This window comes from Orycteropus afer, unplaced genomic scaffold (assembly GCF_000298275.1).
Source record: "Orycteropus afer afer isolate SDZICR_OR568_19922 unplaced genomic scaffold, OryAfe1.0 scaffold00002, whole genome shotgun sequence".
NCBI classification, from domain to species: domain Eukaryota; kingdom Metazoa; phylum Chordata; class Mammalia; order Tubulidentata; family Orycteropodidae; genus Orycteropus; species Orycteropus afer.
The window spans coordinates 379,505-404,130 of record NW_006921589.1 but is presented as its reverse complement, the minus strand read 5'-3'; the positions used below and the strand labels follow the sequence as shown (position 1 = coordinate 404,130).

Below are 24,626 nucleotides of genomic sequence, written 5' to 3'. Positions count from 1 at the left end.
TGAGGCAGAGGGCCAGCAAAGGCAAAGAGGACCCGTAGCGAGATGGAGCTGCAATGACAGGCTCCCCAGGCTGGCAACTGTGAGGTTGATACAGGACCAGGCAGGGTTTTGCTCTGGATAAAGTGGGAGAAAAGGTCCCATTGCACAAGGTAATCACAAGTTGTAGATAATTTGATGACAGCTAACAACAACAGATGACATAACTGACCCTTGAGGGGTCAGTTGCCCAAAGCTCAGCTAGGAGTTGGCAAAGCTGGGAGTAGTGGATCCTACATCGATCTGCCTGAGGTCGGTCTGTGACTTCATGGTTTCTCTACCACAGGACATCTGACCTTTTCAGATTTGCTGCTGTCGAAGCTTGTTTTGGCCTCTGAGTGAGGCAATGATGGCAAGGCTTTGTCTCCATGCTTTGGTCATGTTACAGGAGGGACCAGTCCCTGGGGAAGGACATCCTGCGTGGTAAAGTCGATGGTCAGAGAAAAAAGGAAGACGCTCAATGAGATGGACTGACACGTTGTTGTTGTTGTTGTTATTTGCCGTCGAGTCGGCCCCGACTTATAGCGACCCCTCCTTGGGTTTCCGAGGCAGTATCACTACGGAAGTAGGATTGCCCAACCTTCCTTCCGAGGAGTGGCTGGTGGATGGACTGACACAGTGGCTGCAAAAATGGGCTCAAATGTGGCAATGATTGTTCGGATGATGCAGGACCAGGCAATTTCATTCTGTTGTACATGGGGTCACTGTGAGCCAAAACTAACTCTCTGGCACCTGACAATAAAGGCGGCCGTCAAAAAATTAATGTGACTGTTACAAGAATGATTCTTAGCGTTGAACTATTTAATATTCAGAAGTGCTAACGCATCACACAGTGATCTGGAATCACTTCCCGAAGTGTTAATGGTTGCAGAGATGGAAAGGCTATAAAATCCTTATTAAGAGGTCTCTGCTCCTGACAAATGGTTTCCTACTCCAGGAAGATGTCAGGAAGTGAAGCAGTCCTTTATTGTTGGAAGAGGAAGAGTCATAAAAATTCTGCTTAAGAAATATCCTGCAGTCGATGGAGACTAGTGAAATCCCTGAGACTGTGGCCCCAGGTTACCCTTCGGGCTGGAATTGGACTCACTCCCGGTTAGTTCTCAGCCAAACAATAGATAGGCCTATGAGCTGAACAACTACACCAGAGATGCACTCCTTAGAACAGCCAGCCATCAGAGATTGGAAGGGCAGTATTTGCAAAGGGGGAAAGCTAGACAGCCAGCAATGCATAGATAAAAAGGTCACAGGGAAGGGATAACCACAGGGAGGAGGTGGGAGGACAGCTGTTCCATTGTGGGGATTGAAGTGGATGTCATTAAACAAAGTAGGTACGGATTGTTGAGTGTAAAACTAATCTGCATTGTAAAATTGCACCAAAGACACAATGAAAAAAATTTTAAAAAATATATATCCTTCAGTTCCATGTTCTTAATTGGCATTAGCATTTTCCTATACTGTTTTTTAAATGATTTAGCATTTGAATAGTAATATAAGGGGTTATATTCCATTAATGTAATCATGGTGTTTCAAATATGAGTCCAAGAAAAGTGGATCAAAACCAACAAGAATGAGAATATGGCCATGGTATCTTTTAGCCAAAGAATCTATTTGAATGATGGAATTACTGAAACATATTTGCAAATTTAAAACTTTATTTCAGCAAAAGCAGCATAATTAAGAGAAATGCATATCTTGAGTCTTGGTCCACTGTCATTGCTATCCAAAAGCCTTGACATGCCATACTTCACACAACCTTATGCTGGGCTCTCTGCTGAGGGTCACGTGGCAGTGCTTGTTTCTGGAATGACAGTGGAACAATGGCTGGAGGACTGCCCTGCCTGTCATTCCATATGCACTCAGTCAAGTCACTGTCTATATGTCAGCAAAATCAGCACTCACTCTGAAGTGCCCGTCACCCCGAGGGTGCACATGTCCAGGCCAGCCACGCCTGGCCGATGTAACTGAAACTTCAGCTGGGACGATCTTAAAGCAACTCCGCTAAGCTGTATGAGTGTTCTTGGGCGACTGTAACAAATTACCACAAACCTGGCAGCTTCAAGCAGCAGACATTGATTCTCACAGTTCTGAAGTCTGAATGCAGGCTGTCAGCAGTACATATGGGTTGTTTTTGTTTGTTATTGTTGTAATGAGAACATTTTGCTAGTAGCATTAATGAATCAGTTTGTTCTCTTTAAAGACATCCAATGGATATTGATCATCTTTTCTGAGTTTTGAACATCATTTTGGAAAAACAAAAGCTGAGACCACCCGTGGGAGAGATCACAAGTTCCTGCACATGTCTTCGTGCACATACAGGATGTGCAACCCATGGACTGTCGGACCTCATTCTACTTACAATACTGGCATCTCATGTGGCTCAACTCTGTTTTATCTTGAGAAAGACTAGTGAAATGACCGTCTTTCTCATAAGTGAATTACTGAACATTACTAACTACAGCAGAAGTAATGTACACTCACATGACAGTTCTCCTCTATGCAACACCTGCCTTGTCTTCTCCATGGATACATCGCTACATTATTGCCTGGCTCCTAGTGAATACTGTTCACTGCTCGAGGTGTAGAATGTGTTTGCTTTTGCCCCACCAGTCAGGGTTTAGTAAGCTGTCTGTAAACAAAGCGTTCTCTCTTTCCCTCTTTCCAGGGTTGTGTCTGTAAAGACAAGAGCTGGTGCTTCTGTGATGGGGCCAAAGGCGAGAAGGTAATACCAAGATCTTCATCTTTGCATTTCACTGTAGAGCCATTAAGCAATGTCTGTCCTCTCATCAGTAACAGAAAGATAGGCAGTGTGTTGTTCCATTACCTGACTCCAACTTTAAAGTACTTGTTTATACACATTGGCCTCCCTGGGTGGTGCAAACAGTTAACACACTCAGATGAACTGAAAGTGTGGGGATTCCAGTCCGCTGAGAGGTCCCTTGGAGGAAACGCATGGCAATCTGCTTCTGAAAAAAATCAGCCATTGCAAACCCTACTGAGCACAGTTCTACTCTGACTCACCTGGGGCTGCCATGAGTTGGAATGGACTCAGTGGCAACGGGTAATTGGATATAAACATTAACCTTGGGAGAAAAAAAAAAAAGGATAATAACCTTCTAAGAAGCTTTGGATCACTTGTTTAAATAATGGCAGTTAAATTATAACTGTCTCCTCTGTTAGGAATAAGTAGCAAGTTAACTAAAAAGAGAGTGTATGAGAAGTCCTCCGTATGTGCACACTATTTATGATATTGCTAAACACGACACAACAAGTGCAAACAACTTGATTCGCTCACTTTGGCATAAAGTAAACATTGAAACCCAGTTTAAGCTCTGCAGCACTGGCACAAGATCGCCCCCTGGTGGAGCAGCGTCTAAGTTTCAGCAAGAATCTCCCAGTAGGAAGTAGAAGGAGCTCCATTGACGAATTTAAGAAAAAAAGGAATGTGGTGAACTCTCATTAATTCGCTCCATTAACTTGCAATTTATGATCATTAAGACAGAAGCAGAACAAAAGTTTTTTCGTTGCTTACAAAAACCCTTTCCTCAGAGGCACTAATTAATTGTTTAACGATACTGAAGGAAGCCAACTAAAAATATTTTTCACAGAATACATTTTAAGCTCTTGAATAAAATGCTTTAAATATAGTTTATGTGCTAATAATAAAATTGGTATTGCATTTACTTTCACATATTATGCAGTTTGTGTGTAGTTTGAGTCAGGGTTTTGCCTGCAGCTATGGCATGAGTCGATCCAGGTCCAAGTTGGAAAGCTCTGTCACTGTGATCCGTCCTTGATTCAGAAAGCATCATTGCGGTCCTGCTCTTTGCAAGATGCTGAGCTAGGGTGTGTGAAAATAACTGAGAGAAGTACAGTAAATTCTTTCCTTTCTTTTTTTATTGTACTCATTTGCATGCACGTGCATGCACACGGACACACACGTACACAATGTCAGATAGCTGACTATGCCAGATAGCTGACTTGATTTATTCACTATTATTTCATTTGCCAGTCATGTCACTAAGGTCGTCACTAAGGTTGTGTCAGCCCATGGTCTTTCTGACTAGAGGGGGATCCCAGGATCCAGGCCAACAACGGGAAGATTATCCCTGCAGAACTGTGTCACACACTGAGTCTCTATTACTTCCACTCACTCTTGCTAGAGGCTTTTCCATATCATCTAATTCCTTCTGGGGGAAAAAAATAAAACCTGTCCTTACACTTTTGGTTATGCCCCTTGTGGTACATCTACTGCATCTCCCTACACAGATATTGTTGTTAGGTGCCGTCAAGTCATCTCCAACTCATAGTGACCCCATGCACAGCAGAACCAAACACTGCCTGGTCCTGTGCCAGCCTCACGATCCCTGCTATACCTGAGCCCATCGCTGCAGCCACCATGTCAATCCATCTCGTTGAGGGCCTTCCCCTCTTTCGTTGACCCTCCACTTTACCAAGCATGACATCCTTCTCCAGAGAATGGTCCCTTCTGACAGCATGACCAAAGCATGTGAGACAAAGTCTGGCCATTCTTGCTTCCAAGGAGCATTCTGGCTGCACTTCTTCCAGGACAGATTTGTTAGCAAATAGCAGATTAAATTATTAATTCCTTATCATCTAGAAATGACTAAATTCAAAACCTACATGTTGTTCTTTTCAGGCCACATCCTAATTATGGCCACTCCCAAAACACATTCTTGTACCTTACCCTTGACCTACCCACCCACCCAGCCCACCAACACACATACTCCGCTAACCTTAAGTTTTCTTACTGAGCTTTTCCCTCAGTTCTTGATTCCCTCTCTCTTAATCTCTGCTCTTGGAAGCTTTACTATGTGAGGAAAATAAAGTAACTAAAACAACCATAGGCAAATGCTGATGTAAGTTTCAAATTACCCAGAATTTCATCAAGTCATAAAGAAAAGAACAACATGATGTCATGTTGATTGTGGGATAGCTGCTATTCTTACCTTGTTTTGGCTTCAACAGGGGGAGAGAGGCTTTCCTGGACCCCCTGGATCTCCTGGCCAGAAAGGATTCCCAGGTCCTGAAGGCTTGCCTGGACCCCAGGGACCCAAGGTATGTCTTCCTGTAACTTGAAATATCCCCAGTCATCTAACGCTTCTCAGGACCTACCCTTGTCCCAGGTGGCCCAAATGGTTTGTGCTTGACTACTGACCTAAAGGTTGGTGGTTTGAACCCACCAAGTGGTGCCATGGAAGAAAGACCTGGTGATCTACTTCTCTAAAGATTACAGCCAAGAAAGCCGTGTGGAACTCAGTTCTACCATGTTACACGTGAGACTGCTATGGGTCAGATTGACTCAACAGCAGAGGGTTTTGTTTTTGGCTTTGGGCTACTGATTACCTGGAGAAAATACCACATACTAGCCAACCAATGGAGGCCATCATGACAAATTGATGGTCCCAGACCTCAGCCAGGCCCTGAGGACTGCATCCTGATTGAAGATCCTTCTGTCCATCATCACTGTCTTCAGGTCCCCTACTCAGCTTCCTCCCTGTCCCCCAGCCATGCACTTTCTACATCAGCATCTTCTCCCTATCTTCTTTTCTTCCAACTGAAGAGATGAGCGATTTTGTCATCCATCCAAGACCTACCACTGGGTTCCCACAAGGACTTTGTGCCTCAACGTCTCCCTCCTCTCTCAGTACTTCATAACTTCCCTTTGGCTGTTGACTTTCCCCTTTCAGTCCTTAAATATCTGAATATTTTCCTATACTAATAAAGTCCTTCCTCTCAATCCCCCAGGCCCTGTCACCATGGGATTGCCGTACTCTTCCCTTTTCTTCTTTGTCTGTCCAGCTTCTTAAAGAGCTGAACATACAGACTGTAGTGCATCCTTTATTCACGCCTCAAACCAAAAAACACCAACCCGGTTGCTGTTGATTCAATTCCAACTCATGGTGACTCCATGTTGTGCAGAGTGGGACTGCTCTATTGGGTTTTCTTGGCTATAATCTTTATATAAACAGATCACCAGGCCTTTCTTCTGAGGGGCAGTAGTTGAACATACTGCACTCCTCACCAGCTATAATTTACCCTCTCCCTGCAACCCAACCACAAAACCAAAGTCATTGCCTTCAGATCGATTCTAACTCATAGTGACCCATAGGATTTCCAAGGCTGTAATGTTTATGGCGGCAGACTGCTGTATCTTTCTCTTGTGAAGCAACTGGTGGGTTCGAACCACTGACCTTTTGGTTAGCAGCTGAGCCCTTAAACACTATGCCACCATGGCTCCTTCACCTGCACACACTCCTCTGAAAATAGCCCTGAAAAGATCACCAGTGATCTCCAAATGGCCAATGTTCGTGGATTCTTCTAAGTCCTTATTGGACCTGGACTCTCTTTGTTTCAAGCCAAAGGCCACTCTCTTCTCCTTGGAACACCCATCTCTTTGTTTCTGGGATCTGTCTTTTCCTGATCCTATTCCTGTCTCCTCAGCTTCCCCCTACCCCCCGATGCCCCAGCTCCTTTCTCAGCTGCTCCCTAAACACCAGGGTTAGGGTCCTAAGGTTCTGAGCAGAACCTAACTGTCCTTCACACTTATATGTTTTTTATTGCCGAATGTCTGTGATACAGTGCAGGGCTTTGTTCACACAAATACCCTGCAAGATCTACTGAATCACAGCGTAATCATAGAGTTGCTGATTGTTCTTTCCCAAGGACATTAGCTGCACCTCAGCCTGTGAGAACCAAAAACCAAACTCACTGCCATCAAGTCAATTCTGACTCATAACGATCCCCCATTGGGTTGCCAAGTCTATAAATCTTTACAGAAGTAGATTGCCCCATCTTCCTTCCACAGAGTGGCTGGTGGGTTTGAACCACTGACCTGGTCATTCAAGCCTCAGGCTATTGTCCTCCAGCATGCTGTGAACTAACTAAAATTTGTGAAAGATAATTATAATTGATCTCCACATAGACTTTGTTTACATTTCACGCATAACGTACTTGAACATGTGTTAGAATGCTATCTAGAATATTTGAATGATAATAAAAGCCAACTCCCACTGCATCTTTTGTGCCAAGTGCTGACACGTTTATTCCTCACTGAGTCTCAGTGAAAAGTCACCAGGTGGCACAAATGGTTTGTATTCAAATTCTGGCCTAAAGATGGGCGGTACAAACCCGTCCAGGACTGCTGTGGAAGAAAGGCCTGGCTATCTGCTTCTGTAAAGATGATAGACAAGTCAACTCTATGCAGCAGTTCTATTCGGTCACACATGGGGTCGCCATGAGTTAGAAAAAATGAATGGGGATGGTTTGGGCATCCCATTGACTGCTCACATTGATTCCGTAAATTAGACTCTGGTAACATCTGTTAGTTCCCAGCATTATCTCCAGGTTATAGATGAGGAAACTGATGCAAAGCATACTTACGTAATTTGTCCTGGTTCTCACAGCTAATAAGGAGCTCTGGTTGTGTAGTGGATAAGGCATTTGGCTGCTACAGAAGGTCAGTGGTTCAAACCCACCAGCCGCTCTGCGGAAGGAAGATGGGGCAATCTACTTCCATGAAGATTTACACCTTGGAAACCCAATGGGGGTCGTTATGAGTCGGAATTGACTTGATGGCAGTGAGTTAGGTTTTTGGTTCTCACAGCTAATAGATGGCAAAGCCAGAGTCCAAAGCTGGTTTCATATGACTCCAGAATCAAACCCCTGCTTCCAGAGAAACTAAATCCACACAGTTTACAACCAACGATGCGGAAGCTTGCTGTCTCCCGGGAAGTCGGCTGTTGCCGTTTCTATCACACCCTTCTGCACATTTTCTTGCTCCATGTCACCTTTTCAATCCCGATTCTGGAAAATGCCTTCAGATTCTGGGAAGTATCTGTGCAGTCCATTGCCTGCCTCCGAGGCTCCTAGTAAAAAGAGCCCCCTGAGTGGCACAAAGGATTAAGCATGGGGCTCCGAACCAAAGAGTTGGTGGTTCAGATCCCCTCAGAGGCACCTCAGAAGAAAGGCCTGGCAATCTGCTTCAGAAGGTCGCATCCCTGAGAAACCCGTGAAGCACAGTTCCGCTCCGAAGCACGTGGGTCATCGTGAGTCACAGTCAACTCAACGGCAGCTGGTTCTTGGTTTTTCATGAGTGGAATGAATTTGTCGCTTCAACCCAGGACTTGGCACTGCCTGATGCTGGCTCCTTCCTTTGGCTTTGCTGTCTGCATCCCACTTTGCTTCTCCACCTCTTTAGAGATGCCAGCAATTAATTGAAAACTAGCTGCAAACCCACGGCTCTCCGGGTTAGCTCAGTGAGGCAGCAGTGTTCCCTATGTGTAATCCTGAGTTATGTACGTGCCCTGTCAGGAGTGAAGGTCGTGAAGTGTGGTTTACAAACATCATCGTGAAGGCAGACAATGTAGATCGTTGAAACCTGACCGAAAAGCCTTGTCAGCCGTATGAATTTCCTCCCCTAATCTGAAATCATTTCAGCACCAGGAAATTTACAACAGGCAGCTAAAACTTGCAAGTCACTCTTCTACCCCTGCATGAATGACGGGGAGAAGGGGACCAGCTGGCGAGCACGCCTAGCACCCAGGAATTCCGCTGCTGTCAGGAAAGGCTGACTTTGGCCTTGACGGTCGAATCTAATCTCAGCAGACTCTGTAACAATGCTTTTCTCAGACAAACAAAACTACCAAAATGTACTGAAATGCTCAGGAATTCTGAAAACAGCCTTTGGAAAACGAAATTTTCACACCACAGTTGGTGGTTAAAATGATCTTCATTTAAGGTTTTTCTGCAAGAAAGAGGGCCTCAAAACTGTATCCATTATGAGCCAGAAGCAAGTTGATCTCTGGTTTGGGCATTTCTCACTGGGCTCTTTGTGTCCTTGTGCGTGGCAGGTGCGTTCTGTTAATAAAGTATTTCTTGTGCAGGGAAAAACTGGCTGCCCTTGTAACCTTGTTGCTCATCCTTATCGGCCTCCTGCAGCTGCCTGGCCAGTGTGGGGCCTTTTCAGCAGTGCTTCTCACACTGAGGACTGCACCAGAATTCCCAGGGGATCTTGTTAATGTGCAGATTCAGATTCACAATCAATAGATTGGGGTGGGGGGAGCGCATCTAAGGCCCTGCCTTTCCGACAAGCTCCCAGGTGATGCTGAGGTTGCAGATCCTGGGACCTCACTTGGAGTAGCAGGGGCTTGAATGCATTTTTGTCTGTCCTTCTGGTAATAATTTTAACTCCAGTGAAATGAGCAAGAAGTTGAACCATATTAATAATGAAATAATCACAAGGGCCAAAGAGTTTAGCATGTGGTTGTGACTGGGACCTTTAATGTACAGGTCTCTTCATGCCAGATGTCCCTGGCTGGCACGTGCAGTTTATGATCTGCTAACTTAAAGGTTGATGGTTCAAACCCACCCGACAGCACCACAGAAGAAAGGTCTGGCAGTCTGTTCCCCTAAAGATAACAGCCAAGAAGACTGTGGAACACAGTTCTGCTCTGTAACATATGGGGTCATCAGGAGCAGGAAGCAGGTTCTGGGGGACTTTTAGGGCCAAGTAGCTGTCATAGTGTTTACCTTTTGGTTTTTCATTTGGACCCAGGGTTCTCCAGGACTTCAAGGACTCACTGGTCCCAAAGGCATCAGGGTTAGTACTCCAACTGGTCAATCCTGATTATTTGATGAAAATTCTTCTTCTTTTAAAAAGAATAACTCTGCCCGGTCAAAGGTATGCCGATGTCAATGTGTATGATTCCTTATATGAAGTTCAAAGACAGGTAAAACTAATCTATCGTGGAGAAGTCCATGCAGTGGCTACCAGATTGCGGGTGGGAATTGATTGACTGGGAAAGGGCACAAGGGAACCTTCTGGGATGGTGGAGATGGGCCCAGACCAGGGTGGTGGAAATACAGAGGTGTCAGGACAGTCACTTAAGCTTAGAGAACTTATTGTGTGCAAACTGTACCTTTAAAATCCATCCCTAAATGCCAAAAGGAATCATAATTGTGTTTTTCAAAAGTTATGTGAATGTAAGATTTACAAAGTTTTGTCAGACTTCTTTTGTATTTTGCAAATAATTTTTAGCTCTTCCCCACTTAGCTGCAGTAGGAGGTTATGGGAATGGTAGATCATTTCACATTTACATGCTGGACATTTAACCAACGTTTTTCTTACCCTTTCTTCTCTTTTCAATGTCTTTAGGGGATAACTGGTTTACCAGGATTTTCAGGTCCTCCCGGACTTCCCGTAAGTAATGGGGAAGATATGTACCTGGAAAAACAAAAAGTCACCCAGAATTAATCAAGATATTAAAACAGTAGCACAAGGAAATGTGTACTGGTGCATGTTCTGCATGGTAAAAAGCAGCAGAGTGAATCACATGACACATTAGCATGTGCATTTGTATGACTGACTCAAGTAGTATTTCCTGAAATCAATCAGACTAGAATGGAATGGAATAGGGGGAGCAGAATAGAACAGAAATGGTCTGTTTAATAAGATAGAGTAATTAAAAAGCACTTCTGGGCACACTTCCCTTTTCCTTTTTCTAAAATTTGAATTATAGCTACTTTTCTCTTTTTTCCTTTTCTTCCAGCTAAAAGTGGCATTTAAGGGTCTTACTTTTATGTTAAAAAGCCATTTGTTTTATCGAAAATATCCATACCTCCCTTGGTAATTCTTTATCTTACTTAGCCCATTTTGTTTGCTGTGATTGTTATTTAAATTCCTGTTTGAATGAATATTTAAATGTGCTATTTAACTATTAAAATAGCCATGACTATCTAAATCACTATTTAAATTAGTCCATTTTTCTTCCTCCTTGGCGTCTTATTTCTGTCTGGTCATGAGGCCCTGTAATCAGGCCTGGTCTATGAAATTTTCTGTCCTTTTCAGGGCATCCCGGGCAATACTGGACCTTCTGGGCTTCCAGGTTTACCAGGATGCAATGGTTCTAAGGTAAGTACTTCTCACATGGAGAATGATGAATAAATCTTCTGGTGAGTACTAAATTAAGATGACGTAGCAATGAAATGCAGACATGCTTTCCTTGAAACATCGTCTTAGCCAGAACCAAAGGTATGTGTTTTCAGGGGAGAAGTGTGGTTTTTGTACCAGAAGTCTTTCTATTTTATTTTTCCTTATTCCTTGCTTTCTAACTATCTCTTAGAGAAGTTCTCTCATGGAAAGATAATTGGGGCTCAATGGGTTAATTTCATGTGATACAGTGAGTAGCTATAAATCAGACTTGAAGCCTAGAATGCAAAACTCATCTGTGAAAAAAGAATGACTGCATTTTTCAGTGTTCACTCACCTCCTTTTGTTTCTGACTGTGCACTCCTTTTCCCCAAAATGGTAGCCATGAATGACCTAATTCTTAAAGTTTCAAGGAAACAGCAATTAAAAAGTTCTTGACACAATTAGTCTTTTGCCATTTATTACAATTTGAGAAAGAGTGGATTTTATTTCTCTTCTCAATTAAGATAATGGTTTTCTGGCCTTCAGCCTCATGACCCAGTAGCCATAAAGACTTGGATTTACATGTCTACATGTACCATGGCAAACTTGGAAGATGGAAGCAGAGAAAATATCTAAACAGGCTGTTCTCGAACAAGTAAGAATAATGACAAACCTTGTTTGTTTTCCAGGGTGAGCAGGGGTTTCCAGGACTACCAGGGACACCAGGCTATCCGGGGATCCCGGTAGGTTTCCACTTCTAACTGCCCATTAAAGGCACAGAGTATGAAGAAAAGTCGTCCACTTCCAAATGGTCACATACACAAATTCACCATGACCTTGGGAACATTTGGGACAGCCCCCATAGTGGACAGTCAGCTAATAGTTGTAGAGTGAATGAAAAAAATGCCTCATGAGTTTAGGTTTGGACTTTGAGATGTTGTTCTGTTTTTGAGACATCCAAGTGGACATGCATTACAGACAGTTGGATTTGCTCCAAGCAGAGGTCTGGGTTGGTGGTGGCTCAAGGAGTGAAAATGAGAGAAAAAAGGTGTGCAGAACTTGGACTTAGAGAACTCCAGCATGAGACACCTAGGCCAAGCAGAATGAGTGCGACAACGAGGAGTGAAACTATTAGTAGAAGGAAAACCAAGAGGGTTGTATTATGGAAGCCCAGGAAAAATATATTTCAAGTAGAAGGCACTGGTCCATAGTTGCCTAAAACTGCTAAGAAGGCCAGTAAGACAAGGACTGACATTTTGGCACTGACCTTGGCAATGGCAATGTCATTGCTGGCTGTAGCAAGGGATGCTTCTGTGACAGGCTGGGAGCAAGAGATGGGTTTGGTACACACTGAGGAATGAATGGCGGATAAACAGAATGGGAAGATTGCAGGTGGGATGGAAGACACACAGGGCAGTAATAGGAGATGGCAAGAGATTAAGGGGTGATTTGTTTATTTATGTGGAAGAGATCTGTGTGTGCTTAAGAGCCAGTGGGAAATACTCAGTGCGGAGAGGACACCAAATAGCACAGCGTGAACCAAGCTGTCATGTATTTGATTTTCCCCTAGTTATTAATCTTGCTGCTCTTTTTTTTAGGGTCCTGTCGGTCTGAAAGGAGAAAAGGTAAGTCCTTTGTAGAGTGTTGTTACTGAAAACCTCCAACTGTTGAAGAAGACTTCTATTAAATGACAAGATACAAGTAATTATATATCAGATTTCACAATCTACATCTTATTAATTCAGAATCCATAATAATTGGGACATGATATTTATTCTTATTGAACTTCTCCTGGACCTTTCAAGGGGCTTAGCGAATAGGATTTAGTGTCATCCTTTGAAGAAACAGGGACTAACAGAAAAGGACTGGCCTTGTACTGAGACACCCACATTCTAGACCTGGAATTGTCACTGATTTTAGTATCTTGGGAAATGACTTAGTATCCCTGTGCCTTTTTTCCTCCTATAGTAAATTGGCTACAGTAATTTAGGAAATAGGAAAATTCTTTGCATTCTTCAGAATGGAATGACAGTGTAGTCCTCGATCTTTTTTCTAAGTATATATTTCTGGAAAGCACTTTTATCCTTCACACAGGATGACCTTGAATCAGCATTGTAGGGGTTTTGAAAATATAACATTGATGATGTTTGATGAGTGTCTTCATTTTCAAGGGTGCCCCAGCTGACGGAAGAGATATAGAACTTGATGGAAAAGGTGACCCCGGATTGCCAGGAGCTCCAGGATTCCAGGTCCAATGCTCAGAGAAGTACTCTCTGTCTCATTCCTCACCCTCAGACTCCTTTCTCTTTCTGGCCTCGATTCTTTTCTGACTCTCATAAACCACAAACCAAATCCACTGCCTTTGAGTCGATTCAGACTCATAGCAACCCTGTAGGACAGGATAGAACTACCCCATAGGGTTTCCAAGGCTATAAATCTTTACAGAAGCAGACTGCCTCATCTCCCTCCTGTGGAGTGGCTGGTTTCTTTGAACTGCCAACATTTTGGTTAGCACCCAGATGCCTTAAGCACTACACCAGCAGAGCCAAATCTCACTCTCTTAAGAACATTTTTAATGATAGAGAATTACATTTATTCTGTTTACATGTCTGCCTCATTTTATTCTGAAACATTCACCTTATTATAAGAAACTAGACGGCTGGCGGTTCAAACCCACCAGCCACTCCTCGGAAGGAAGGTTGCGCAATCCTACTTCCGTAGTGATACTGCCTCGGAAACCCAAGGAGGTGTCGCTATGAGTCGGGGCCGACTCAACGGCACATAACAACAACAACAACAACAAGGTGCTGATAAACAAATGATTTAATGCTTTAAGTTGCATATATGTCTTTTAATATCTTCTCTCTAAAAAAAAAAAAAAGACCTTATAGCTCAGTTTCCCAAGCTTTCCTGAATCTAAGAAGGAATCGTCAATGAATTGTTACGTTCCAGTTGATCTTTTGGAAAAAAAAAAAGGGTCTGTATCATACATTTAATACAATTTAAAACTGTAATTTTTTGCTCACAACTGAACCAATAAGTAATATCATGATAAACAGAGAAAAGACTGAGGTTGTCAGGGATTTCATTTTACTTAGATCCATAGTCAATACCCATGGAAGCAGCTGGATGTAATATTCCCCATGATGAGACTGGCAATCAACTCCATGATGGAATCTACTGTGAGCAGCTGAGTAGCTGCCTTAGGGATGTGGTCTGTTTCCTATATATAAGGAGAAGCCTTGGGGAATGGTCTCTAGCCTATGGCACGCTTGAACCCTGCATGTAGCCGTGTCGTTATTCAGCAGCCTGCTATGCTCTGCCAACCTTGGAACTTTCAATGGACTTGAATTAATGGCCTGCCATGTGGTTTGGTAACATCGGGACTGTGCCTTTTTACTTATCAACCTTGGGCTTGTCAGTCTTAGCAGCCAGCAGGCTGTTGGAGTGAAGAAAAGCCTCTAGCTCCAGTGGGCCGGAAGCAGGAGACAGAGCTGAAGCCAAGGTTGAGGGGCTTTCACCCAGCCCCTAGAGACTGGCCCTTTGAACTCACACTTAAAGCCTCCAAACCGTAAGAGAGTAAACTCCTGTTTGTTAAAGCCATCCCATTTGTGGAGTATTCTTGTCAGAGCAGTACTAGGTAACCAAAACAATATTGCACTGGGCAAATCTGTTATAAAAGACGTCTTTAAAGTGCTGAAGGGCAAAAATGTTACCTTGAAGACTAAGGTTTGCCTGACCCAAGCCATTGTATTTTTAATTGCCTCATATGCATGTGAAAGCTGAACAATAAATAAGAAAAGGCTGAAGAAGAGTTGACGCTTTTGAGTTGTGGTGACTCCATGGCACCTAACAACAGCAACAACATGAGTTGTCTATGAATCTGATTCATCACCCGGGGACTGCCTGCATTTTAACTTAGTTCAGAATTATTTTTCCTGTGAAAGAGTGGACCACTCAGAGGGAGCAGTATTCAGAGTCCTGACAAATGAAATTAACGCAGTTAAATAATGGACATCATTCTTAGGTGAGAAAGAAACTTAAAGTTACCTTATTCTTCTTCTAATTTCAAGGGTTTGCCAGGCCCTCCAGGTTTTCCTGGACCTATGGGTCCACCTGGCCCTCCAGGATTCCTTGTAAGTATGTAGTCACCATTGTTACAGTCTCCATAAACTAGTAAGTTAACTTTACCTAAAAGTTTTTAAAAGATTTTTGGGGGCTGGATGTGTCTCCTGCTGTAAATTTAATTTGTGGATTTTTCTAGGGCTTTCCAGGAACCATGGGACCTCCAGGACCTAAGGTAAATTACTGTTCACATCTCGTATTAGCCAGAACGCCCTAATGAATCGGAAACCAATCCTGGTCTCATTCGACCTGTGCGTCACCACCAGGACCTTTATGGAGCTCACAGAGATTCCCAGCAGGGACGGGAGTGTGACTCCCAGTCCTCCACCCCGAACCCCCTTCTCCCTGTACTTAGGTAACTTGATCTCTGATGCAAAGAGCTGTAACTAACCACAAGGAGCTCTCATACAGAAATGGGGAAAACATCGAGGATCTCTGATCCACAGATTTCCCATTTCTGGTGATCCTGCTCATCACCCAACATGTCATCCTGTACATTTTTGTCATGGACTGCTCTCCAAAACCAACCTGATCACATATGAAGATATAAAAATTGGCTATTCATGAGCTCATTAAATAGGATCCTGAACGTGATCCTGTTAGAACTATTTGTTCTAGTAAGAAACTGTTGAGTGGGACTGAGCCTCACCAGGGAATTACACTCAGCATAGGGTCTCTCACTATCAGGTGAGGCTTCATCCAGAGCAGCCATCGTGGTGGCGGTTAAAGCACTCAGCTGCTAACTGAAAGCTCAGCAGCCAGAACCCACCAGCTGCTACTCAGGAGAAAGATGTGGCAGTCTCTTCCGTAAAGATGTACAGTCTTGGAAACTCAATGGGGCAGCTCTGTTCTGTCCTGTAGGGTTACTTTGAGTCAGGATCGACTCAACGGCAATGGGTTTGGGTTTTTGGTTACTCTTCGTGTGTAGGATACTTCCCAAGGTACTTTTACATTCTTTCTTACATTGCTGCACACACACGCTCCTAAATACACAAAATCTTACCTATAAGGTGCTTAGATGCAGGTTAAGTGACTTATCTGAGGTTAAATAGACAATGAATTGTTGAGCTGAAGTTTGAAGTCTTTTGATTCCTCATCTAAAATTGGTGGGCTAATAGGAAGATCTGCAAGCTCAAGAACACAAAAGCAAGAAGATACTGGCTGAAGTGATGCATTGACCATCATTTGTGGAGAGAAACTATTCATATTGAATGTCCAATAACAAACCAAACTCACTGCCGTGGAGTCAGATCCAACTCATAGTGACTCCTCCTTGGGTTTCTGAGACATTATCACTACAGAAGTAGATTGCCCAACCTTCCTTCCGAGGAGTGACTAGTGGGTTTGAAGTGCCAGCCTTCTGGTTAGCAGTAGAATGCCTTAGGCACTATGCCACCAGAGCTCCGGTATTAAACTTATGTCACTAAATAGTGAAATCGGGTCCTTTAATTCTGTTCTCAGCATCTCCATTTTTTTAATGTGGGTTCAGAACTGGTAACGTCGGTCCTGAGGTTCAGTTGTCCATCTTTTGTATATTTTGACAAGGAAACTAGGGCATCAGGAAGTCCAATACCCTGTCAGTAGAATCATGTCTTGGAGAGAGATGACAGAGAGAGATTTACTTCAGGGACTTGGCTCACAGAATTGTGGAGCAGGCTGGCAAGTCCAAAGCTCATAGGTCAGGCAACAAGAAGATGAAGGCATGTGAGAGTTCTGGCAAAATCTCTGTTTAGAGTCTGGAGGCAGAACCCACCCTTTTTGCTTTTAAGGACTTCAGTTGATTGACGTAGCCCTGCCCACACTGTGGAAGGTGTTCTGCTTTACTTGAGGCCAACTGATTTCATCATATATAATTTACTTTATAACAGCAACCAGACTAGTGTTTCACCAAACAGCTTGGCACCATAGCCTAGTCAAGTGGACACACAAAATTAACCATCACAAATCACAACTAGCTAATGGCTGACCAGAGATAGGTCCTCTGAGCCATTTTCTTTCCCACCTGACACCTCCTGCCATCATTTATAGTATTAAGTAAATCCCCGAAGCTCACTGTACCCCAGAATCCCCTCCTTTGAAAGAAAGATATTGCTCCTCTACTCCAAGAAATAACTAAATAACTTCTGTAATTCTAACATTAAAATATAAATGTTCAGTTAAAACTATTGGCACTTCAATATGTTTGGACTTTGTTTTAGTCATTTGGCTTTGTGTTTTCTTCCAGGGTCACATGGGTGACAAAGTGATAGGACCGAAAGGAGACCGGGTAATTTAAATTGTTCACTTCCGGGCAAGTTATCTTCAGTTCCACAGCTCACCAGCCTGTACATTTTATCCAGTTGTGACTTTGGAAACAAATGTGTGGGCCGAGCTTCAAGCTTTCCTTTGCTCTATCTTCTTGCATAAGAACTAAAGAGAAGATTAGATCTTTCAAATGTGTCAAGCTGATGATGTTTAGTTTTTCATTTCTGGGTGTATTTGTCTTTAGGGTATGAAAGGATTAACGGGACCCCCTGGACCACCAGGAACAGTTATTGTGACACTAACTGGCCCAGATAACAGAACGGTAACTCTTCAAATTTATTATTAGGGTTGTACTCCAGTTTCTGGGATAAAATCCTTGTAATTCCTACCCCCTTTGCAAGCTCTGTCATGCAAGCATGCAAGCTCAGCCCAGCCCTCCTCAGTGCAGCCCCAGATTCTGGGTTTTATTCCTTTTCCATCTTTCACTCATGAACAGAGAAAGAGCAGAGGCAACCAAGGCATCTCATTGAGGGTGGGACCCACATTTCATTTTGCTCACCTCTGTCCCCACCCCCTGGAAATGGCCCTAACGCAAAGCAGGAATTCCATGAGTATTTCTGAAGAATGGGGGTGTGGCTCTGATCCAGTGGGGTGATAGTGACCTAAGAGATGGGTGGGAGAGTGTCATAACCAAACAGGACATTTTTGCACATGGTTAAGTGCTATTCTGCTAACCAAAACGTCCGCAGTTTGAACCCACTAGCCACGCCTCAGGAAAAAGATGTGCTTCTGTAAAGATTTACAACCTTGGGAACCCTGTGGGGCTGTTCTACTCTGTCCTGTGGGGTTGCTGTCAGTTGGAATTGACTCCACAGCAATGAGGTTGGTTTGGTTTTCTTGTTACTCCAAGGACTGTAACTCTGCTCCTCTGCAAGGGTTCTATGACCCTGTTATTCTGAGCTTAACATTTGCTTTTTGCTCCTGAATTGGGATAGCCAGGAGCACCAGGATATGGAACTAAATTGAATGCTCAGAAGTTTATCCACAATATAATGCACCTATCCTAGATACTAGGGCGATCCCGGATAGCAGGGAGGGGGAGATGGGGAGGTGGGGGAGTGGGTAACTTTTTTCTGTAGATCAACTAAGAGACACAAAACATCCTCCTCTTATAAATTCATAAATAGTTGTGTATAATAACATCTTGATAGAGTATTAAGTTAATCCATTTTAGATATAATTTATTTTACAGCATTTTTTAGATAAATTTCACATACCATATAGCTCATCCATTTAAAGTATATGATACAGTGGATTTTAGTATATGCACAGAGTTTTGCAACCATCACAATACTTAATGTTAGAATATTTTCATTACCTGAAAATGAAACCTCTTGGTCATCACTCCTCAATATAGTTAATTTTTAATTAACAAAATTAATAAGAGTTAGAATAAAACATAATGAAATTTTATATGACTGAAGCAATAGTTCATATTAAAAACTGAGAAAGAACTTGCCTGAGAAAAAGGACTAAACTTTTCAGAGGCAATCAACAAAAATATTAATAAAAGCTAAAGCTTTAGTGGGGAAATTTTGTTATTGACTAAAAATTGATGGAAAATGCCTTACCTTGACAGAATCTGGGTTTGTAAGACTTGAACCATGGGAGAAAAACAAAAATGATGTCCTCAAGAGAACACGCACACTGAGGAAAAAATAATTTTAAAAAACTGATAGTGAATCAAATCTTCATTAGAACATTTACCCAGAAAATAATTGGTCCCAATGAAAATAATTTTAGCACATTACAAATGAAAATAAAATCCAGTAGAGGTTATCTGATTGTGCTTATAGAAAGCTGGTTCTTGAATTAACTAATTTTAATGTAGTTTGAGCCAGAAGATACTTTTCCTTTAACAAAAAGTACGCATATTGTTTCAGTGGATTCATGAGTATAAAAGTTGTAACATGAAAGACAGTAAGTTCTAGTGGGTGGTGTCTAGATGAGTCATACTAGCTTGTGAATCCTCTTTATTGGACACATACAGGACTGTTCCAAGTGTAACGGCTGAAAGCTTGTCATGCATTTTAACCACCTTGAATTGTTTCTGACAGGAACTTAAGGGGGAGAAGGGAGACAAAGGAGCAGCGGGTGAGCCCGGACCTCCAGGACCCCCAGTAGGTCATTTAGAGTCATATCGTTCCTTCAACGCATCAAAAAGTACCTTAGTTCATATTTTGATCAATGTTCTACTTCTTAATCTTAATATTAGTTAAAACATGATAATATTTGACTGCAAAGATCATGGATCTGCTCGAAGTATGTAATGGCCATGTGTAGCCTAAAATCCTTGCACTGTTTTACATGCATCCAGTATTAGCCATCTTATGTCTTATCCTAAACATGTGTTATTAAATACATACTCATAAATAAAATCTATCCCTTTGATGAATCCTCATTTTGAGCATTTTAAAATAAGGTAAAATAATCAGAAGGGACAAAATGATAAAAAAAAAAATGGAAATCAAAAACCAAGAATTCATAACACTTGGCATAACTCTAATTAATACAGGGGCCCCCTGGAGAAGCGTATGGATCTGAAAAGGGTGTTCCTGGAGAGCCCGGCCTACAGGTAAATTTGGAGAGTCAGTGCCATGTGCAGCCCTGTATTGTCAGGACTCTACACACCCAACTCAAACTAGCTTAGGTAAAAAAAGAAAGAAACATTTGGGAGGAAGTTCTGAGCTCAACTTTCTGGAAAACTCAGGGCTAGAAGAGGCTGCAGGGACATCAGAGCCTGAGCCAATAAGGCAAGACTCCCAGCTCACTTCTGCCTCTGTCTCTGTGTCAGCCGTTCTCTCCTTTGGCAGGTAGTCTTCTTCCTTGTGGAAGAAGGGAAAAAGCGCAGCAGACCACTTCAGGTGAATGGCCTCCGGGGACAGAGAGTGCTTTTCTGTCTGTGTCTGTATGGAGTGAAACCTGTGAGAGCCAGAACTCAATAGGACTGCCTTGTTTTTTCAGGTCTCACAAGTTTTCTGCCTTTGACAGGGTGTAGTCTTGCTTCTCCATTGCTCTTTTAATGGAAAATATTTGCATTTTCCTTCTCTGGCAAGTTTCCACCTTCCACAAGTTCAGCTTTTGCTAGTTTTACTGTATTCAATCCCAAGGAAGTATTCTTGTTGGCCCAGCTTCGGTTATATGTCCTGTTTTGGAAAAAAAAAAAACTAACTGTGGCCAGGAGGAAAAGAGCTATTTGGCTAAGCCAGCTGGGCAGTGGGCAACTGTGACTGACAGCCTCCTCAGAATCACACAGCATGAAGAAGGGGCAGCTCCCTGCAGAAAGCGAGGCATGCTGGGACCAGAAGTAGACAGCAAAGGATGCTGGGAAGACAGAAGCAACAGGGCCCATGGCTCCAGACAGCTCCACATTTATTAAAGTTACACAAATTACATATTTTTATTTTGTTTTGTTTTGTTCTTTCAGGGAAAACCTGGAAAAGATGGCATCCCTGGCTTCCCTGGCACTCCGGTAAAGAAATGATTTGGCCCATTGTTGTTGTTGTTGTTGTTATGTGCCGTCAAGTCAGCCCCCGACTCATAGCGACCCCTCCTTGGGTTTCCGAGGCAGTATCACTACGGAAGTAGGGTTGCCCAATCTTCCTTCCGAGGAGTGGCCCATTATAGTGAAAATGTTGGTACTAGCCCATGAAAGATTCCTGAGAGTTACTAAGGAGTTAGGAGAGGAGCCTTGGTGGCACAGTGGTTAAGTCACTTGGCTGCTAAATGAAAAGTTGGCATTTCAAACCCACCAGACAGATGAAGGCAGGAAGATGAGACAGTCTGTTTCTGTAAAGATTGACAGCCCTGGAAACCCTGTGGGGCAGTCAGAATTGACTTGATGACAGGAGGTTTGGTTTTTTGGTAAGTAAGTATAAAGAGTCTCTGGGTAGTTAAAATGGTTAAGGTGCTCAGCTGTGAACCAGAAGGCTGGAGGTTTAAATCCATCCAGACGCACCTCAGAAAAAAGGCCTGGCTGTCTACTTCCCAGAAACTCAGCCACTGACAACCTGGTAAAGCACAGCTCTGCTCTGACACTCGTGGGGTCTGAGTCCCTGAGTCGGAATCCACTCCACAGTGACCAGTCTGTTTTTTAAGTAGTTATAACCTAGCAAAAAACTTGTGACTTGTAACAACATTTGAGAACCATAGTTTCACATCCTCATTATGAATACAAAAAAAAAAAACCAAACACACGGCCATCGAGTCAGATCTGACTCACAGCGACCCCTCCTTGGGTTTCTGAGGCAGTATCTCTATGGAAGTAGATTGCCCAACCTTCCTTCTGAGGAGTGGCTGATGTGTTTGAACCACCATCCTCCTGGTTAGCAGTCAAATGCCTTAGGCACTATACCACCAGCTGTCCCTTAAATTGTTATGTTCATTTACCTCAAGTAGACACACGCCCTGGAGAGAACAATCATGGGAGAAGGAAGGGCTGCTTATGCACAGGGAGATAGCTCAGGGTGCAGAAGAGTATGAAGGGATGGACACTGGGAGGAGGTAACTATGGGGAGGAAGTGGGAGGGGAGCTGCTGCATTGTAAATTTTGGTCAATGACATGAGACAAAGTATATGTAAACTGCTATATGAAAAGTGAATTTACTCTGTAAATCTTCACTCAAACCCAATTAAAAAAAAAAAAAAAATTGTTATGTTATGTGCCTTCGAGTTCGACCTGACTCATAGCGACACCTCCTTGGGTTTCCGAGGCAGTATCACTATGGAAGTAGATTGCCCCATCTTCCTTCCAAGGAGTGGCTGGTGGGTTTGAACCGCCAGCCTTCTGGCTAGCAGTCAATTGCCTTAGGCACTATGCTACCAGAGCTCCCGTCCCCTAAATAGATCCTATTAATAATAGGAATTCAAATTATTCCTGCTTCATACAGAAGCAGTGTGTGTTCAGTGTGTTCTATTTTGTTCTTTTCTTTAGGGGGCCAAGGGTAACCGGGGCTTCCCTGGAATAAGAGGTGAACATGGCATTAAGGTAATTCCTCTCTAATGCCTTACTGTTAGCTTTTTTTAATTGGTTGGGTTGACCTACCCTCCCCTATACAATGGTACTAGGTACAAGGGATTTTAATCACAGACTTTAATAAAATGCCTTAGTATATTTAAGAAGAAGAGAGAGAGAAAGCAACTTAGACATTGGAAGGGTGGTCTTATGGGAAAGATATTGAACTTGTTCGGTATAGTTGCAGGTGGAAGATTTAGGACCAAAGAAATTTCAGCTCCCCATGAAGAAAAGTCCTGTAAACATAGAAATTTCTGGTGCTTAGTGGTCAAGCATTGACCAGACTCAATGAGTTTCAACCTGTGTCATGGTACACTAAAGAGTTGAGATTGAGTAATTGTGAATTATATTCGGGTTCTGATAACACATTACACACATGTACAAATAATGTGCATATGTAGGTGTGTGTGCAAATTCAAGATTTGTCTTAAAATAGTATCACTCATGATCACTTAAATTCTGAATTACTCTCTTGAGATGGAAGGAAATGGGGGGATTAAGCTGGGACTCTGAGAATTGCATATTATCTGCGTCCTGGTTTTCCTGAGCCTTGAGTCTGGGTGGGAACATGGGAATATTCAGTACATGTGGACATCATCCATTGAAGCTGGGGGCCTGGAAGAAACTTGGAGAACTGCTAGGGGTACAACAACTTTCCAGGACCCCATATATAAGAGTCCTGGCCCCCTCAGGAAATAATCTGAAGTCATCTTTCTTTTAAATTGATTTGTATATTACCTGCAAATCACATTACTTTTACATTAATGCATTGTCTAAGTGTGTATTTGCTTTTAAATATACTAAATATATGTAAGTATTCTCAGAATGTGTTCATCATTTGTAACTGTCTTCCAATACAGGGGTGGAAAGGGGACATTGGCCCTCCAGGATTCCATGGTCCAGTAAGTATAATTACAGCCAATATCAAGGTCATGGTCACTCAGGTCCTTCAAAGTATCAAGAAAATTTTAAATCAATATCTCCATTAACTTCATTAAATAGAGTTGATAGCATTTTATAAAAAATCAAACTAGGGCAAATACGGCTGTTTTCATCATTTGTCCATTTGTGTTTCCTGTTTGGTCCCCACACACTCATGATGCCCAGCCTGAGCTGTGGAGAAGAAACCTTTGTCTAATCAGACCTGGCCCGAGATGATCCTGCATCCTCAGACAGGAAGAAGAGGGCTGCTGTGCCCAGCTAGGACATGGGAGAGCAAGGGAGCCAGCTCCTAGCCCTGTCATCTGGCCTGGCTAGGACAACACCTGCACAGTAAAGCTGCAGACACTCAGCCATGGGTCCAATACAGGACCAGAAAAAAACAAGCCCCTCAACTTATACTCCACAGCAGTGGGAAACACACCCCTCTCCAGAGTGGCTATGGATTTGATGGCCGTCAGTGCCAGGGTGGCCATGGTCAGCATTCTGTGACTTGCAATTTAAGGAAAGAAATGGAGACCCAGGCTCTGAATTCTGACATTTGTAAATCTCCTGACCCAACAGATGGTGGCCATCAATAGTGTGCAGCTTAGGCACTACCCGTGACTGTGCAGGTTGGGCAAACCACACTTGGTAGCAAGAGTCATGGTTGGGGAGATTTTGTTAAAAAATGCAGATCTCAGAACCCCAGGCTAAGTCATGTCATTCCATAATTAGAGGCAGGGCCTGGAAAGCTGCATTTTTACATAATAAGCAATGATTCAGATGCAAGTCATTCTGAGACATTTTTATAGGGTTGCCCTGAAGATTAAATGGAGCATTTTGTGACCGTCCTTAGTGCAGTCACTGACAGCAGGTGCACATATATCATCACCAATTTTTTGACACAGATTATGTTATTAATATTGCTATTGATAATAGTTTTGTGATTTTTATGCACATTGATTAATCATAAGGCTCTTGTTGTCTCATCTTTAAGCAAATTGACAAAATAATTTGCCCCATGCCTAACGTGAGAAAACAAAACAAAAAATGTTGTCAAAAACCTTGTCAGTTGCACTTATGAGTCTTCTTGGCATGCCTAGCTTGCTGTGTGTTTTCTTTTGCTCAATTCCATGTAACTGTTGGCCATTTCCACTGACTGCAAGGAAGCTCTGCTTGTGTAGATGAATGGCTAAGGAGACCAGCAGTAGGTCCACTGGACATGCCACACACAATATTCATCAATTCTTGCAGGTAGATGATGTCCTGAAATTATTGTTGTTGTTGTTAAGTGCC

At 42.8% G+C, this 24,626-nt stretch overlaps 1 protein-coding gene across 1 annotated transcript in view; it reads left to right on the top strand.

Annotated features, from left to right (window-relative positions):
• Nucleotides 1–24,626, top strand: part of COL4A3 (collagen type IV alpha 3 chain) — a 161,049-nt gene that overhangs the window by 76,411 nt on the left and 60,012 nt on the right. Inside the window, exons 2-18 of the mRNA XM_007935513.1 lie at nt 2,699–2,755; nt 5,023–5,112; nt 9,611–9,655; nt 10,211–10,255; nt 10,904–10,966; nt 11,656–11,709; nt 12,565–12,591; nt 13,138–13,215; nt 15,040–15,102; nt 15,231–15,266; nt 17,316–17,357; nt 17,580–17,657; nt 19,453–19,515; nt 19,911–19,970; nt 20,823–20,867; nt 22,329–22,382; nt 23,270–23,311. Coding sequence (XP_007933704.1) covers nt 2,699–2,755; nt 5,023–5,112; nt 9,611–9,655; nt 10,211–10,255; nt 10,904–10,966; nt 11,656–11,709; nt 12,565–12,591; nt 13,138–13,215; nt 15,040–15,102; nt 15,231–15,266; nt 17,316–17,357; nt 17,580–17,657; nt 19,453–19,515; nt 19,911–19,970; nt 20,823–20,867; nt 22,329–22,382; nt 23,270–23,311 — 942 coding nt within the window. The remainder of the gene's footprint in view (nt 1–2,698; nt 2,756–5,022; nt 5,113–9,610; nt 9,656–10,210; nt 10,256–10,903; nt 10,967–11,655; nt 11,710–12,564; nt 12,592–13,137; nt 13,216–15,039; nt 15,103–15,230; nt 15,267–17,315; nt 17,358–17,579; nt 17,658–19,452; nt 19,516–19,910; nt 19,971–20,822; nt 20,868–22,328; nt 22,383–23,269; nt 23,312–24,626) is intronic.